The sequence below is a fragment of the Felis catus genome, chromosome A2, assembly GCF_018350175.1.
Source record: "Felis catus isolate Fca126 chromosome A2, F.catus_Fca126_mat1.0, whole genome shotgun sequence".
In the NCBI taxonomy this organism is placed as follows: domain Eukaryota; kingdom Metazoa; phylum Chordata; class Mammalia; order Carnivora; family Felidae; genus Felis; species Felis catus.
In genome coordinates, this window is record NC_058369.1 from 77,749,566 (window position 1) to 77,763,629 (window position 14,064).

Here is a 14,064-nt window from a genome sequence, read left to right on the forward strand (position 1 = left end):
GAGAAGGGAAGTTTTCATGCTGTGTTCTTTCAGACTCTTAAAACAAGCACCATGAGTAAAATGTCTGCCTTTGATGTGTACAGGTAATTATGTCAGTGATGCATAGTGTGGAATCAGATCCAGTGTGGCAGTCCTTGTAGTGGCTAGAGTGGGAGATTGGGTCTTGGCAGAAAAATAACTGCTGAGACTCACAGCCACAGAGGGACAGGTGATGAGCAGACGGGCTCGTGCGAGCCGGTTCTCATCATGCCTGGTTACAAAGGTACATCAGCCGGCAACCACCGAGTGGGTCACCTGCAAGCCTCCCTCCGTGCTGTCCTCATGCCCTTCCACCCCGGTATCGTCCTCAGTGTGCATCAAGAACAGATTGAAGGGGGGGCACCTGGGCGGCTCAGTCGGTTGCATGTCCGACTTCAGCTCAGGTCATGATCTCACAGTTCCTGGGTTCAAGCCCCGCGTCGGCCTCTGTGCTGACAGCTCAGAGCCTGGAGCCTGCTTCAGATTCTGTGTCTCCCTCTCTCTCTGTGCCCCTCCCCCACCCAACTCTGTCTCTCTCTCAAAAATAAATAAACATTAAAAAAAATAAAAAATAGATTGAAGAAATTAAAAAACAGTATTCAAACCATGAAAGCAATTTAATTGCTGTAGCTATGTTTCATATTTGACTTTAAACCCCCTGGGGTAAAAGAGAATCCCATTCAGCTATGTAATTGTCATTTTCAGGAGGAAGGAAATACATGAATTTTAAGAGAATTCTCTGTGCTCATTGGTACAGAATTGTAAATCACCTATACCTGGGACATCATATATGGAGCACTGAGAGACGCAGGGACCAAAATTCTCGGTCGTCGTCCTGTAATAGAGGCAGAAAGGATTCTGTATGGCTGCTCTTCCCTATGTCAAGGCCTGTCACACAGGACTGGTCCCCCAGGGTCTCCTTCTGTCACGAACCTGGGTTCAAGGTGAATCCTGTCAAAATCAGATGGCACGGGCAGAGTGAGCTTTCCTGGGGCAAGGGGAGAGCCTCATAGGACCAGAGAGGCAGGGAGTGAGGGGAAGGCGTGCGTTCTCCTGTCTCCCTGCGTCCCTCACAGCAGCTGTCAGGCATGCCAGACCTGCAGGATGAGCCTATGACCCAGTGCAAGGACCCTTCCCCACAGCTCACAGGAGCGGCCTTGCCACTGGCACAGCAAAGCAGACCGCGTGGCCACCAGCTGGTTTTGGAGTTGCAGAGAGCTTTCTGGGAATGTCGGCCACTCCTGGGGACTTTGGCTGGAAGCTGTCTTTGCTGCTGGGACAGTAGGGCTCCAGCCTGCGGGAAGCGGGACTGGGCACAGCCTCATCCCCGTGCCGGCCCAGAGTCAGTGTCCCCTCATTGCCCTGCAGCAACATAAGGTCAAGCCGGGTGAAAATATTGCTGTGAGAGACTGTGTGATACGGCTGAAGTACACAGGTGACTGGAGGTCCGCTTTGACCCAGAGAGAACGTGGGGACCCTTAAGAAATAATGGTGTGTCCTTCAAATGGTGTCCTGTAAACATTGGTTTTCTCAGGGTTTTCTGTAGAAGTTGTTGACAATTGAAATTGTGCTTTTACCAGGGCTCTCTGTTCCCCGCTAAGTCTGCCTGCTCTAAAAACATGTTGAGTAGTTGCTGTAGTTGATATCCTAAAAGAGTCTGCATGGCAAAACTAAGAGCCAGGATATCTGTATTTGAATCCTTAGTCTTCCCTTTTCTAGCTTTTACATGGTCTCTCCACCCCTCAGTTTTCCCTACCTGTAGAATGGGGGTAGAGCAGTACCTCCCTCATAGGGTTGTTTGCCGGAATGTTTGAAGTGCTGGAATATTGAAGCCTGGCACACTGTGAACGCCGCGTGTGGTAGGTGTTGCTATGGTAGTGTTCAAACCTGGGAGCTCCCTCCCAGATGGAGACATTCACACAAGGACTTACCGGGATGCCTACAGACAAAACCAAACTTCCCTCGGTGACCGTTTCATACCTTCTCAGGAGCTTGGCTCTGCGTGCAGTTCTGCGGCGTGGGGCCCCGTGAGAGCATTTGGGCCTGGAGGATGTTCACGGCAGGTGTGCTGTGGGCTCAGTGTGGCCCCCGGAGGGCCTGGGCTGGAACTTTATGGATTGTTGGTGATGGTCAGCACAAGCGGACTGAAACGTTTCCACAATGACTATGGAAAAGAAATTATAGGAGAACGTTACTTGATAAAATGCTTGAAATTAGAAAACTCCCTACCCAAGATAGATTTCATTTTCAGAATAGTTAATACAAAGACATTCCGATAATAATCTGGATCCATTGAGAACCGGCTGCCTGTTGAGAGCACTCGTGACTCTGACATCAAACCTGGACATGGATGTGAGGAAGAAGCCGGTCTTCTGGGTCCTGCGGGCCTCCCGTGTGGATTGGGGGTAATTAGGATGGGGTGAGGCAAGATCCCAGGGCACAGAACTGTTTCACACACTTTGGAATCATTTCTGCTCTGCCGGGAGGTGCCACTGCCCTCTTCCCTCTTGAGATTCAGCCCCTACAGAGGGGCCTGTCCACCTCCTGTCCGTCAGAGCCCACAGCCAAGGAGAGGTCAATAAAAGTTTCTGATTACTCTTGCCAGCCTTTTGATTGGTGGTGATTGGTGGTGGGGTAGATTTGCCTGTGCATTCGTGTGGTGTTTTGGAAGGGAGCTGGCATAAATCTTGATGGGATGTTCAGAAGGTAATAATTTAGTACATGTGGGGGTATCATTGCCCTTTGAGAGCTGTGTAGACCATGTTTGCATTTACCCATGCTAGGTTATAGCTCAAAGAGGGATTTTTATTTAAAGTGAAAGCTGGAAGTTTTGATCAAGATAAGTATCTGTTGGTGGTTATAACTGTTTGAAGGCTTTACTGCTGCTTTGATTTCAGACTATTAATCAGATGAGCTCTAAAAGGGGAATTTGCTGAGCCACCTTGAAGTCAAGTTATACCCATAGGCCAGGGGAGGCCAGCCTGCCAGAGTGTAGGTTGGATGTATGTGTGTGTGTGTGTGTGTGTGTGTGTGTGTGTGTGTGTGTGTGTCTTTCTCTCTCTCTCTCTCTCTCTCTCTTCAGGCTGAATTGGGGGTAGTGGTTAAGAAATGGCTAAGAATTAGCCAGTTTAGGACGAATGCTATTATTCATTCTCCCGCTCTTAGCTATTATAACTACTATGCTATTCTACTAACGTGCTATTAAGATTCTTCTACCAAATCACCTCTTTCAGTATTGAACAAGGTGAAATAACTTTTGCTTTTTCTTCTCTTAGACCCCTGATCTTCCAGAAGAATGAACATGTGGCCACTAGTCCTGCATTGGGGGATGTTATTCCATTCAGCATCATTATTCAGTTTTTGTTCACCAGAGCACCCCCTGAGCTGAAATCCCCTTTTCAGGTAATAAAGTAAAGCCAGAACTCTCTTGTGAGTTCTCCCTCCTAAGTCTATAAATACAGAGCCCCAGTCACTGAATGGGTTCCTGGCCTTCTCTTGCATTCCTCAGTCATGGATCTCTGCCTTAGCAGTGACAGATTGCCCACTGCTCAGCGCCCACTCTCAGCAGTGGAGAAATTACCCTGGGGAAGCCAGAGTTCACCCTTTAAATATAATGACACAAGTAATTGATTCATAAAGCTTTTTTTTTTTAATTTTTTTTCCACGTTTTTATTTATTTTTGGGACAGAGACAGAGCATGAACGGGGGAGGGGCAGAGAAAGAGGGAGACACAGAATTGGAAACAGGCTCCAGGCTCTGAGCCATCAGCCCAGAGCCCGACGCAGGGCTCGAACTCACGGACCGCGAGATCGTGACCTGGCTGAAGTCGGACGCTTAACCGACTATGCCACTCAGGCGCCCCCATAAAACTTTTTTGATGGAGGCACCATTTCCTCTGCTGACCCACCTTCAACTGACAAATCGGAAAGGTTCCTTGGAGGTCAGGAAGGTGCACCAAAGGCTTGCCGCCTTCCTGCGGGCAGGTGTTCGGGTAATTTCACATTGGGAATCCTTGAGCAGCACTTGCTGTCCTTGACGGACACTGTGTGAACACCCTGTCTCTGCCTGTGTTCCCACCCTACAGAGGGCAGAATGGTCCCATGCACGCTTCTCCCAGTGGCTGGATGACCATCCATCTGAAAAGGACAGGCTCCTCCTTATCAGGTAAGGCCATGTGCCCCTGGGACACCTGCCTGTTCCAGCACGGTGTGGGAGAGGGCAGGGTTGCAGAGGGGAAGGAGGCCAGGCAGTGCTTGGGGCACTCAGTGGCACCGCCTTGCAGCAGGCCGCCTGCGAGCATAGGCACTTGTGTGTGGGACACCCTGCGGTTGCAGCTGTTGGGCACAACGTGCTTTGCTGTCTGTGTCTTTCACTTCCACATCTTCACGTCGCCTGTTGTGCTGTCCCCTGACCGGTATAGCCCTAAGAGCTGTCGCCCTGGTTTTGAAAACCCGTGTCCCCAGTGAAAAGCCCTAGAGCCCCATTTTCTGCTTCATTGTCATGTGTTGCGGTCACTGAATCGGTGGAGCAGAGATAGGAGTAAACTTTTAAAAGTAACCGAACGCGATCCAGTTATTAGCAGAAAACAAGGACAAACCCAGCGGCCCTCCGGTCAGCCTCGGCCCAGACGCCCGGGTGCGGGGCGGCCGCAGGAACCGCACACATCAGGCGGCTCTCCCTCAGCGTTCTCCCCTGAAAGTGCTCTCTCCCAAGTCACAGGCCTTCCAGTCACCAAGTCCAAACGGTGCTGCGCTTGCCTTCTCGCTCTGTAGCTTTAGAGTTGAGTCAACGCCACTTCCTTCTGGAAATGCCACACTGACTGAACAGTTCACTATGTGCCAGGCCCTGAGGACACAAAGCAGACCAAGAGAAGCCCTTCCCTCCAGAGTTTCTGTGACACCTCTGTCATCTGCTTCCGTTCTAATCTGTCTGGTCGTTTTTGTTTTTTTTTTCTCCCTCGGTTTCATTTGCAGAATTGTCTTCTGTCCGCTCTTCAAATGGCATCATCTCCCCCAACTTGTGCCTGGCTCTTTTTCTTTCACATTCCGTGTGTGCTTTGGTCCCCAGGTGAGCTCACCTAGACCCCGAGTCTAGTGATCTCCTCTGTCCTCATGGCTCCCAGGCTTGTGACTCACCTTGATTGTCTGGGACCTCAGGCCAGCAGCCTGGCCGTCATGTCACTCACAGTCCCACACAGTTCTCAAGCCCAAAGTGTTAAAAATAAATCCTCTTCTCAAATCTGCTCATTTCTCCCAGACTCTCCGTCTCGGTCGGGGTGTCACCATTACCTACTGGCCACTCTAGAAAACCTTTGCAACATCATTCAGCTCCTCTGTCACCCTCATTCTCCGAATCTCAGTCAGTCGTACTTTTTAAATAGCTCTGGAAACATTCTCCTCTCTCCTGGGGCGTCCTAACACCGCCAGTCTGGGGACCACCACACCGAGCAAGCTTGAGCCTCAGTGCAGAGTAAGGAGCCGGGTTCCCCAGAGCCAGAGTGGGGCTAATGCGGTAAGGTGGTTCTCAACCACACTCTCGTGGCAGATCCCTTTACAGAGTACTGGAAAAGCCTGGTGACCAGGCCACACCCTCAGCTACCTCCAAATCTGCAGGGCTGGGACCTGGGAAAGGCAGTTCCACAGCACAGCTGACGCTGGGACCCACCGTCCTGGTGAGAGACCCTGCCAGGCAGGCAGCTGTGAGGGGCTGATGAGAAACATGAGCCCCTTGGATTCTGGGAGGGGCATTGGGAGCTCAGAGCCAGGGGCAGGGAGCCCCTGACCCTCCAGAGCCTATGTGAATAAGGAGCAGATTATCCTCGGCCCCCGCTCTTCTTCCTTGCTCGTCTGTGACTCTCCTCACCCGTGAGGATGCCACATGAGTCTCCCGTGGGTTCCTGTGGCCCGTCAGAGCTGCCCTCGGTCGGGACTCTAGAGTGGAGGAGACTTGGCCTGGGCCTAACTCAGATTTGATGCATCTTTGTGGATTTTAACCCCCGAGTCTCAAAGACTTGCTCAGCCGTGGCACACAGGGTAACAGAGGATCCAGGATTCAGTTAATTGAACAGGGCCCATTTTTGTCTTCTTAGCAAGTTGGAATGAGTTCATCCATGACAGTTGTCCTGCTGTGGGTACATCACAAATCTGTTTTGTTTTGCTTCTCTTTAAAATGTCTCCTGAGTGATTTCATCGGTAGTGCTGTTGCTAAGCCTATATTTAGCAACTGAAAATCATGCTCAGAAATACTGTCATGCTTTTTAAATAAGGCCCATCCATCACTCTGCACATGTCTGATATCAGAACCTTCAAGCCCCAGGCAGAAAACCGAGCCCTCCTTGGGGGATTCCAAAACACCATGCTCCTGCTACAGTCCAGGCTGCTGGCAAGGAGGGAAGCTTTGTCCTAGAGAATGTTCTCTCTTATCTGTTACTGCAAAACTAATTTTGTGCCTGCATACTGAAGCACCACTGGGTGAACTCCTTTCCCCTTTGGATAAACCCAGGGTGAGTATTGCTCTTTAAGTGTCAGTAGATTCGTTCTGACTTTTGGGGCAGACCTTGCCGCGTGCCCCTGCACTCCCCCTGGCACACTGTGTTAAGTTGTCATAAATAGGCCAAGTCGAGGAGAGTTACTGCTGCTCAGTAAGTGGCAAATAATGAACTCTCTTCCGCCTTCCTTTCTGCTTCCTTTTGACACCAGAGCTTTCTCTAGAGCATGAGTGGATATTGGTCACATTCATTTTAAAATCAGACTAATCACTGACTCCTGGGGCCAAGTGGTGTAAGCGGGAGAAAACTGTTCGTCCTCTGCCCCCACCAGGCAGGTGCCGCGGACATGTGTGCCCCCAGGGACACAGGTGACAGCCGCGGGGGAGCGCCTGTGGCTCTGTGGGTGTTGAGTGAGGACTGGCTCCTCAGTGCTGCAGAACTCTGGATTCCTGCAGCCCAGCAGCACCTCTTCCGCTCGTAGCCCTGCCCTCCTCTGCTCTTCCTCTGTCTGTCTGCGTTGAACACCTGTTTTACAGTGTCGGAAACATTTACGAGCCCTATTTGCCTGTCAGACCTTTTATCTGTGCATCTATGACACAGTTGTCGGTGCCAGATGCGTCCTGAACCCTTTGCCCTCCTGCCTCTCAGGGCCTGCAGGCTGAGAACCGTTCTGACTCCTGTGCGCTTCTGCAGAACGGCGGGGTCCCTGTTGATGAGAGTTACGTTCAGTCTCTCCTCCTGGTATCCCTGCGGCTCTAGGCACCTTCATTTCTGGGGATCGGGTGCCCGAGATGGGACCAAGAGGGAGGATGGAGCCCAGGGGAGGCAGGGACTTCCCTGCCTGGGAAGGCACATGGTAAATCTGGGAGCCATGTATGTATTTCAGTATGAAGCACTGATAATTCATGCCTGACAGAAACGAATTTTGTGTTCCATAAAGACCTCTACTTGAGCAGTGTTGCCATGTTACCGCAAACCATTCCTCTACTAATTGTGCAATTCCTGAACGACTTTTTTCTTTCAATAAGGGTAACTTTAACCATCTGCTTATTTTGATTACAAACGCGAGTTGAGACTCTTACATAATGCCTGGCCTGACTTCCAAGAAAGCTGAGGTTGTGCTCAAGCGAATGAAGTTATTTAATAATTGCTTGAAAATCTTGTGCTGATTTTACGTGGGAGGGTAGCTTGAATCTGTTTTTCTCCCCGTAGTTCTGATGGTGTTTTTCATGAATACCAAAAAAACAAACTCATTTCTGAACTTTCTCCTACATATTGTGTAGTTTACATAATGTCTTATCCTTTTGATGCAAATGGAACTGCTAAGTGGATTTTTGGTTCATTTATTAGATAAAATGGATCTAATTCATTCACTACAGACTGATTGCAGTCTCTGCACATTTCAGTGCATTAATTTGTTAGACTGATATTTATACACCATGTCTCAAAGACAGTTGGAGCCCTTGGGGGATTTCTCTTCTATGTATGAATCTGCAGGGGCTACATTTTGGGAGTGGGGTGATTGCCCAGGATGCCATAGCAACTTGAAAAGTATTACTAAAAGCAGTAAGTTTTTTCATAAGGAAATAGTTTCATTAAGGTTCAGCTCTGACATGAACTAAGGCATCTCACAAAACATTATTTCCTAAGAGCATTAAATTCCATTTTTCATGTCTGTGCTGCTTTTGAGGATCTTACAATCACGTTTCTCCTTTATTCACTTTCTTCTGCACACTTGTCATTACCTTTCATTATGGATTATCTTCCTGTATTTCTAATTCATTTTTTTAAAATTCATTGATCATGCATTTGTCAAGCACTAGGTCCCGGGGCTGCACAAAGGAACAAAACAGCCCCAACCCTCCAAACTAAGTTACGTTCTTTAGAGGGAAACTCACCACGGAACAGATACTTGCAGCATAATAGATACTCAAGTACAAAGTGATGACGCCCTGACGGAAGTGTGAACCTGCTGGGTTACGTGGAGACCCTCAGGCTGTCTGGAAGCCTGGCGGGGAGAACAGTGAGCACTGTTAGAAAGGTCCCTCCGTGTTCCTGGAAGAGCGCTAGGTGTCCTTCCCAGTTGGCAGACGAGCAGACAGGCTCGAAAGGTGGCCTGGATCACACCGTGAGGCAGTGGGGCCGAGCCTGATAAACCAGCTGTGCTTCCTAAGGAAGGGCCTGCCGCTCCCTCCACATAGCTGATCTACGGTGGCCACACTCCGAACAGAGCCTGCGATGCGGGCTCCCACGAAGCCACAACCGTTGATGCAGAAGTCCTGGACCTTTCCACAAATTTCTCGTGACTCCCAAGTGGTTTCTTCTGTGCTGCCAGGAGTTAGGCTGTATCAAAAAGAAGGCCTGAGTACTGGCCCCTAGGAAAGGGCTCTGCAGGGACAGCACAGAAGGACATTCCAAGCATTCAGAAGATGACGGAGAAAGGTGTCTCAGGAAGGAGAGAGTCAGCGTGGTCGGAGAGAAACCAGCCCTTTTGCAGCCTTGCCTTGTTAGGCAGAGACCGTTTTGTTCAGTGATACTCGCACAGACGTCCCAGCTCTCTCCGGGTCGGCATCAGGGTTGGGGTGAGAGTCATGAATGGGGTGAAACTGCTCTGTACGTGTGTAGGTAACACAAACAATGGAAACTGATGATTTGAAGGTCTTTTTAGGCCACAGCAAACTATCTAGAACCCAGTAGTAGCACAGGCAGGGTCGGGGGAGGTGGATGATGAAGCTGGTGCTTGGTGGGTTGTGAATTCATCGCGTGACAGGCACCGTGCATCAGAGCCACCAGCAGGGGCTGAGACCCCGCCTCTGAGGCGACAGCAGTAATTGGTGCCCACCTGGCAGGATTCAAAACAGAAGCAAAGGGGAGAGGAGGGACTTGGGTGTGGAAATCTGTAAGGTGGATTAAAGGAGGACTTTAGATAGAGACCTTTGGAGATGATGGGGCCCTTTGTTGAAATAGGGGAAGGTGAGCACAACACTACCCTAAGGGAGTTTTATCACCCAAGTCTCTTTTCTTTTTTGGTAGACTTCGTTTTTGATAGCAGGTTTAGGCTCCCAGCAACAGTAGGGGGGGTCCAGAGAGTTCCCATCCACCCTCAGCCTCCCCCGTTAACATCGTCCCCCATGGGTGGTCCGTTGTTCTAGTCGATGAACCCACCTTAACACATCATCGTCACCCAGAGCCGCTAGTTTCCATTAGGGTTCTCTCTCGGCGTTGTACATTCTGGAGGACTGCCTGTGTGATAGGCAAGTTTGAACGGTACCTGAAAGAAAGCAGATCATGCTGCCCAAAACACAGATGGAAACAAGTCAGGAGGGAGGTCACGGTAGAAATAAGAGACTGGGTACTCAGTTATGCATTGCGGCAAGGGCTGTGACGTGGCTGGCGGGGTGGAGGGCGCTTTAGAACCAGCGCTAATCAACACATCTGAGCAAGAGGCAATCTGCTCAGTGTTTGGGAGCAAAAAAACCAGTTAAGAATCACAGAGTAGGTGGGACTTGAGACTGAGTATGTGGGCTGAGTAATGGTATTATTAACTTATATCTTCATAGAAACACTCTAATCTCCATGTGAAACTTCAACAGTACGATTATGACAAAATTATTATACTTGTAAATAGACTAATAATGAAAAAATTTTTAACCATTTTCTATAGCTCCAGTTAAACATCCAACACTTAAACCATCTGGCTCAGAGATTGGAAAACTTTCTCCATAAAGGTCCAGATAGTCGATATTTTAGGCTTTGCAGGCCATATGGCCTCTGCCTTGACAAGTCCTGTCAGCCATTGTGGTGTGAAAGCCACCAGAGAGTAGATGAGCAAGCAGAGCACTGCACTTGGCCTCTGGACTCCCAGATCCAATTGTGGACTCCCAGATCGAATTCAGGAGAACATCATAAATTTTAACCGGCCGGGACCACATACTCCTCCTCATCACCCAATTTGCCAAAAAATCCGAGCCCAAGAGCTATACAACCCGTGGGTTCATACTCTCCTCAAATACAGGAATATAACGTGCCTTCCAGGGTTCCCTGTGTGGGGAAGAGCCCATGACCCCAGCGATCCCTTGGGCCTTTCCACGGTGTGGGGCTCCCCCTTGTGAGCTCCATGAACAAGCGCAAGCAAGCTGCAGGAGGCTCTCCCCAAGTCTAACAGGGAAGGGAAGACAAGGGAAACTGAGAACATTGGCGACCAGAGAGCCCGTGACCACTGAGCACAATGCGGACCCAGAAATGTTCCTAGATTTCCACATTCACCATAGTAAGAGTAAATTTTTGAAGGCTGTTGGCCACGTGGCCTGTGGAGCTGGGCATAGCAATTCCAGAAAAGGGCTTGTTTTAAATATCGGTACCCTCTAAGTGGTTTTATCTTTTATATCATTTTTTGACATTGTTTTCATTTTTGTTTTCAGGGGAGCTTTGGAAGCCTACGTTCAGTCAGTAAGAAGTAGAGAAGGCAAAGAATTTGCACCAGTTTATCCCATAATGGTTCAGCTGCTTCAAAAAGCTATGTCTGCTCTTCATGAATAACTCGAAGTATTTCTTACTCTTCGTCGTGCGCTGACCCGATTCAAGGTTGGCAGCTAACCTAAGTAACATGTTCTAGAGAACAGCTCCCATCCACTGTTTTAAGAATGTAATTGACCTCTCCATATTTCCTATTAATCTTCTGCCTTACCTCGTTAGCCCTTCTACCTTAAGTAGCATAAAATGTCAAAATAGGTTTGTCATCACCAACCTTCGAACTCCATGGGCTTGATTTTTCCAGAAAGACATCCAACTCTTCTTTCCACTCCCCTCCTTCCAGGCTTTTTCTATGAGACCAGCTGAAATTTCTTTCCCATTACATAAGATTCCCCCTGCATGTGTACACACATCCTAAGTCCCCACTGCTTTTTAAGGGCTCTGATCAAGTTACATAAGTACCCTGCTACTCCCCCCTTACCTTCGTCCTCACTAGATCAATGTGTGGCCCTAGAATCACGGTGGAAGCTTTAGAAAATCCTGATGCCCAATTTGTACCCCAGATGGAACACATCTGAGGGTAGGAGCCAGGCATGAGTATTTTTTAAAAACATGCCCAGTGGTTTCCAACATGCAACGAAGTCTGGGAACCACAGGCATACCCCAAAGCGAAGACGTAGGGTTAACTGTTGTTTAGGTATGTTCTAGTGTATCTTTAATAAAGACAGAGCCATGCTGTCTTTATACTCCGTGTGTTATTTTATTAAAAGACTGTGGGGCCTGTTTCACTTTGTAAGATACCGAGTTAAAAATAATCTTTAGTCTACAAAGATTCTTACAAATAGGTCATGTAGGTCCTTGTTTTTCTATTGTCCTTGCTCTATTACTAACATTTTGTTTTTAATGCTTAAAAACCCCATCAGCAACTTCTGAATATATTTTCCATGCCCTGAACCTGTTATTGTGACCAAATTCAGTCAAGTTCAATCAGCAGAAGTCAGAGATAAACAATTTTTTTCCATTTTATTTGAAATAATATACAAGAATATAGTGTGCAAAATTTAGGGGCAACATCATGAAGAAGTGTAATGAACTGAAATCGATTTTACAGCTGTGATTCCTAACCAGAAACACCACTTGGTAAGTAACGTGAAAAGCCATGATTGTAGCTCAGAGCAAAAGCAGCGTCTCGCCCAGGGACTTGCTCTCACCTCAGACAGCTGGAGGAAAAGTAAAGTGCACGTGTTGCACTGCAGTAAGTGCAAAGTCTGCCCCCACCATAAAGATACGATGACAAAGAAGATATTTAAGATACGTGGCTGAGGAGATACAGAACACAAAGTTAAAAAATACAACGATGTCAACTGTTAATAGCACCATTACAGTGACTATATCCCAATGCTATTAACTAACTTGACCTTGGCCCGGGCTTGGCCTCCGCTGGAAATGACGGATGGGTGCTGCCACCTGGTGCAAGACTCCGCACGCCCGGGGTAGCGGCAGCAGGCGGCTCTCACGTTGGGACACCGACGCCATCCACCCACCACACGTGCCGGCAGCCGCTTGGCACTGGCCGGACTAGAGCTCCCGTGTTTGGCACGGCCCAGCGTGTGGTGGCTGCTCAGGGAGAGGCCTGTTCCCAGCTCTGTTTCATCCCGTTATGTATACAATACAGATTAATAAGCAGTAAGAGCCAATGTATAAACAGCAGTTACATATTTTTAAATTCCCCTTTTGTACAATTTAAAATAAAACATGTATACACTCTCCTCTCTTTCTACTGTACTTTAGCACCACAGGATATCAATTTTCAAGCCTATATTACCTGATAGACATATACGAAGTTTGGAAGAAAAATAAGGCAATTTGGTTTACAATGTTGATAGTTTTAGCTTACTTAATGCTCTAATGGAGAAAGCAAATCCTCACTCATATTATTAAATCATTTCAAGACTCATTGCTATCGGTATCTTATGGTCACACGAATTCAGGACGAATGGTGACACCTTGATCTTCTTAAGCCCTTCCATGGACAGTCAGTGTTTATATAACTACAGACTTCAGAACGAGCGTCGTGGCTTAATGCTGTTGTGAGCCCTGTGGAGAGAAAATTAGAACTCGGTGAATGTGTATAAATCGATATCTAGTAATTCTACAAATGAGAACTAAGAGAACAGAATGTTTATAAGCTTCCTGTTTAAAAAAGATCACTTTCTCAAAGGGGATGATTTTTTTAAGTTTGCTAACACCCGATGACTAAGCATCTAGAAAATGTATGACAACGGCAAGAAGAGACGGATTAGGAGGAGCAGAAAAGGGGATCCAGGCTAAGTCCTACCACACGGAAGTCTAAGGTAATGAAGAACTTCACAAACCCAGTTCAGCCACTACCATCAGTTGTTATTTTTTGAACTTTGAGAGCGAGAGTACGAGCAGGGGAGAGGCAGAGTATGCACTGACAGCATGGAGCCCGACGTGGGGCTCAATCTCACACATCGTGAGATCATGACCTGTACCGAAATCAACAGTCGGGCGCTTAATCCACTGATCTAAAAATACAACTTAAAAGATGCTAGTCTAGTCAAGGAAATGTTCTAAGAATTAAGTCCATCTGAGGTTGATTATGGTATGAACTCATTTATAAGAGTCTTCCTAGGCTTTTCTATTTCTTCTCCTTCCTGAGGTTTTTAATCTAGAAATTCTGTGCAAACGTCAGAAGGCCCCATGAAGGTTAATGTGCCCCACGCTCCTTAGCCCCTGCCAATCAAGAAAGGCTGTGGAGACATGCCACCCCAAGATCAGAGAGATTTCTAATAGTGTGATACTGAGTTAGTAACACCCATCTTTCAACCCAACTAGAAATACTACCATTCCAAAATTATTTTTCCACCTTAATATTTCTGCCTAAACACACTTCTTAAGCATGTCTGAGAGTTCTACTTTCCATACTAAAAGAGTAGATGGCACTTAGTGATTAAAAAAAAAAGCAGCCTGCCTTACATGATGGTATAAACACATTATTAGGTTGTGAAGTGTAAAAAGGCTGAAAAAAAGCCTCAACACCACCTTTTAAAGGTTATAACAAC

General features: G+C 47.7%; 2 protein-coding genes across 4 annotated transcripts in view; one reads left to right on the forward strand and one right to left on the reverse strand.

Annotated features, from left to right (window-relative positions):
* COG5 (component of oligomeric golgi complex 5) overlaps positions 1–12,747 on the forward strand; it is a 310,246-nt gene extending 297,499 nt beyond the window's left edge. Inside the window, exons 20-22 of one of the 2 annotated variants that reach the window (XM_006929113.4) lie at positions 3,294–3,420; positions 4,103–4,182; positions 10,927–12,747. In XM_006929113.4, the coding sequence (XP_006929175.3) occupies positions 3,294–3,420; positions 4,103–4,182; positions 10,927–11,044 (325 nt within the window). In that variant the 3' untranslated portion in view covers positions 11,045–12,747. Of the gene's footprint in view, positions 1–3,293; positions 3,421–4,102; positions 4,183–4,991; positions 6,960–10,926 lie in introns of those variants that run through there. The other variant, XM_045052258.1, reaches the window with a different exon arrangement.
* HBP1 (HMG-box transcription factor 1) overlaps positions 11,983–14,064 on the reverse strand; it is a 30,437-nt gene continuing 28,355 nt past the window's right edge. For both annotated transcript variants that reach the window (XM_011280326.4, XM_023250251.2), the window contains exon 11: positions 11,983–13,075. In XM_011280326.4, coding sequence (XP_011278628.1) covers positions 13,058–13,075 — 18 coding nt within the window. In that variant the 3' untranslated portion in view covers positions 11,983–13,057. The remainder of the gene's footprint in view (positions 13,076–14,064) is intronic.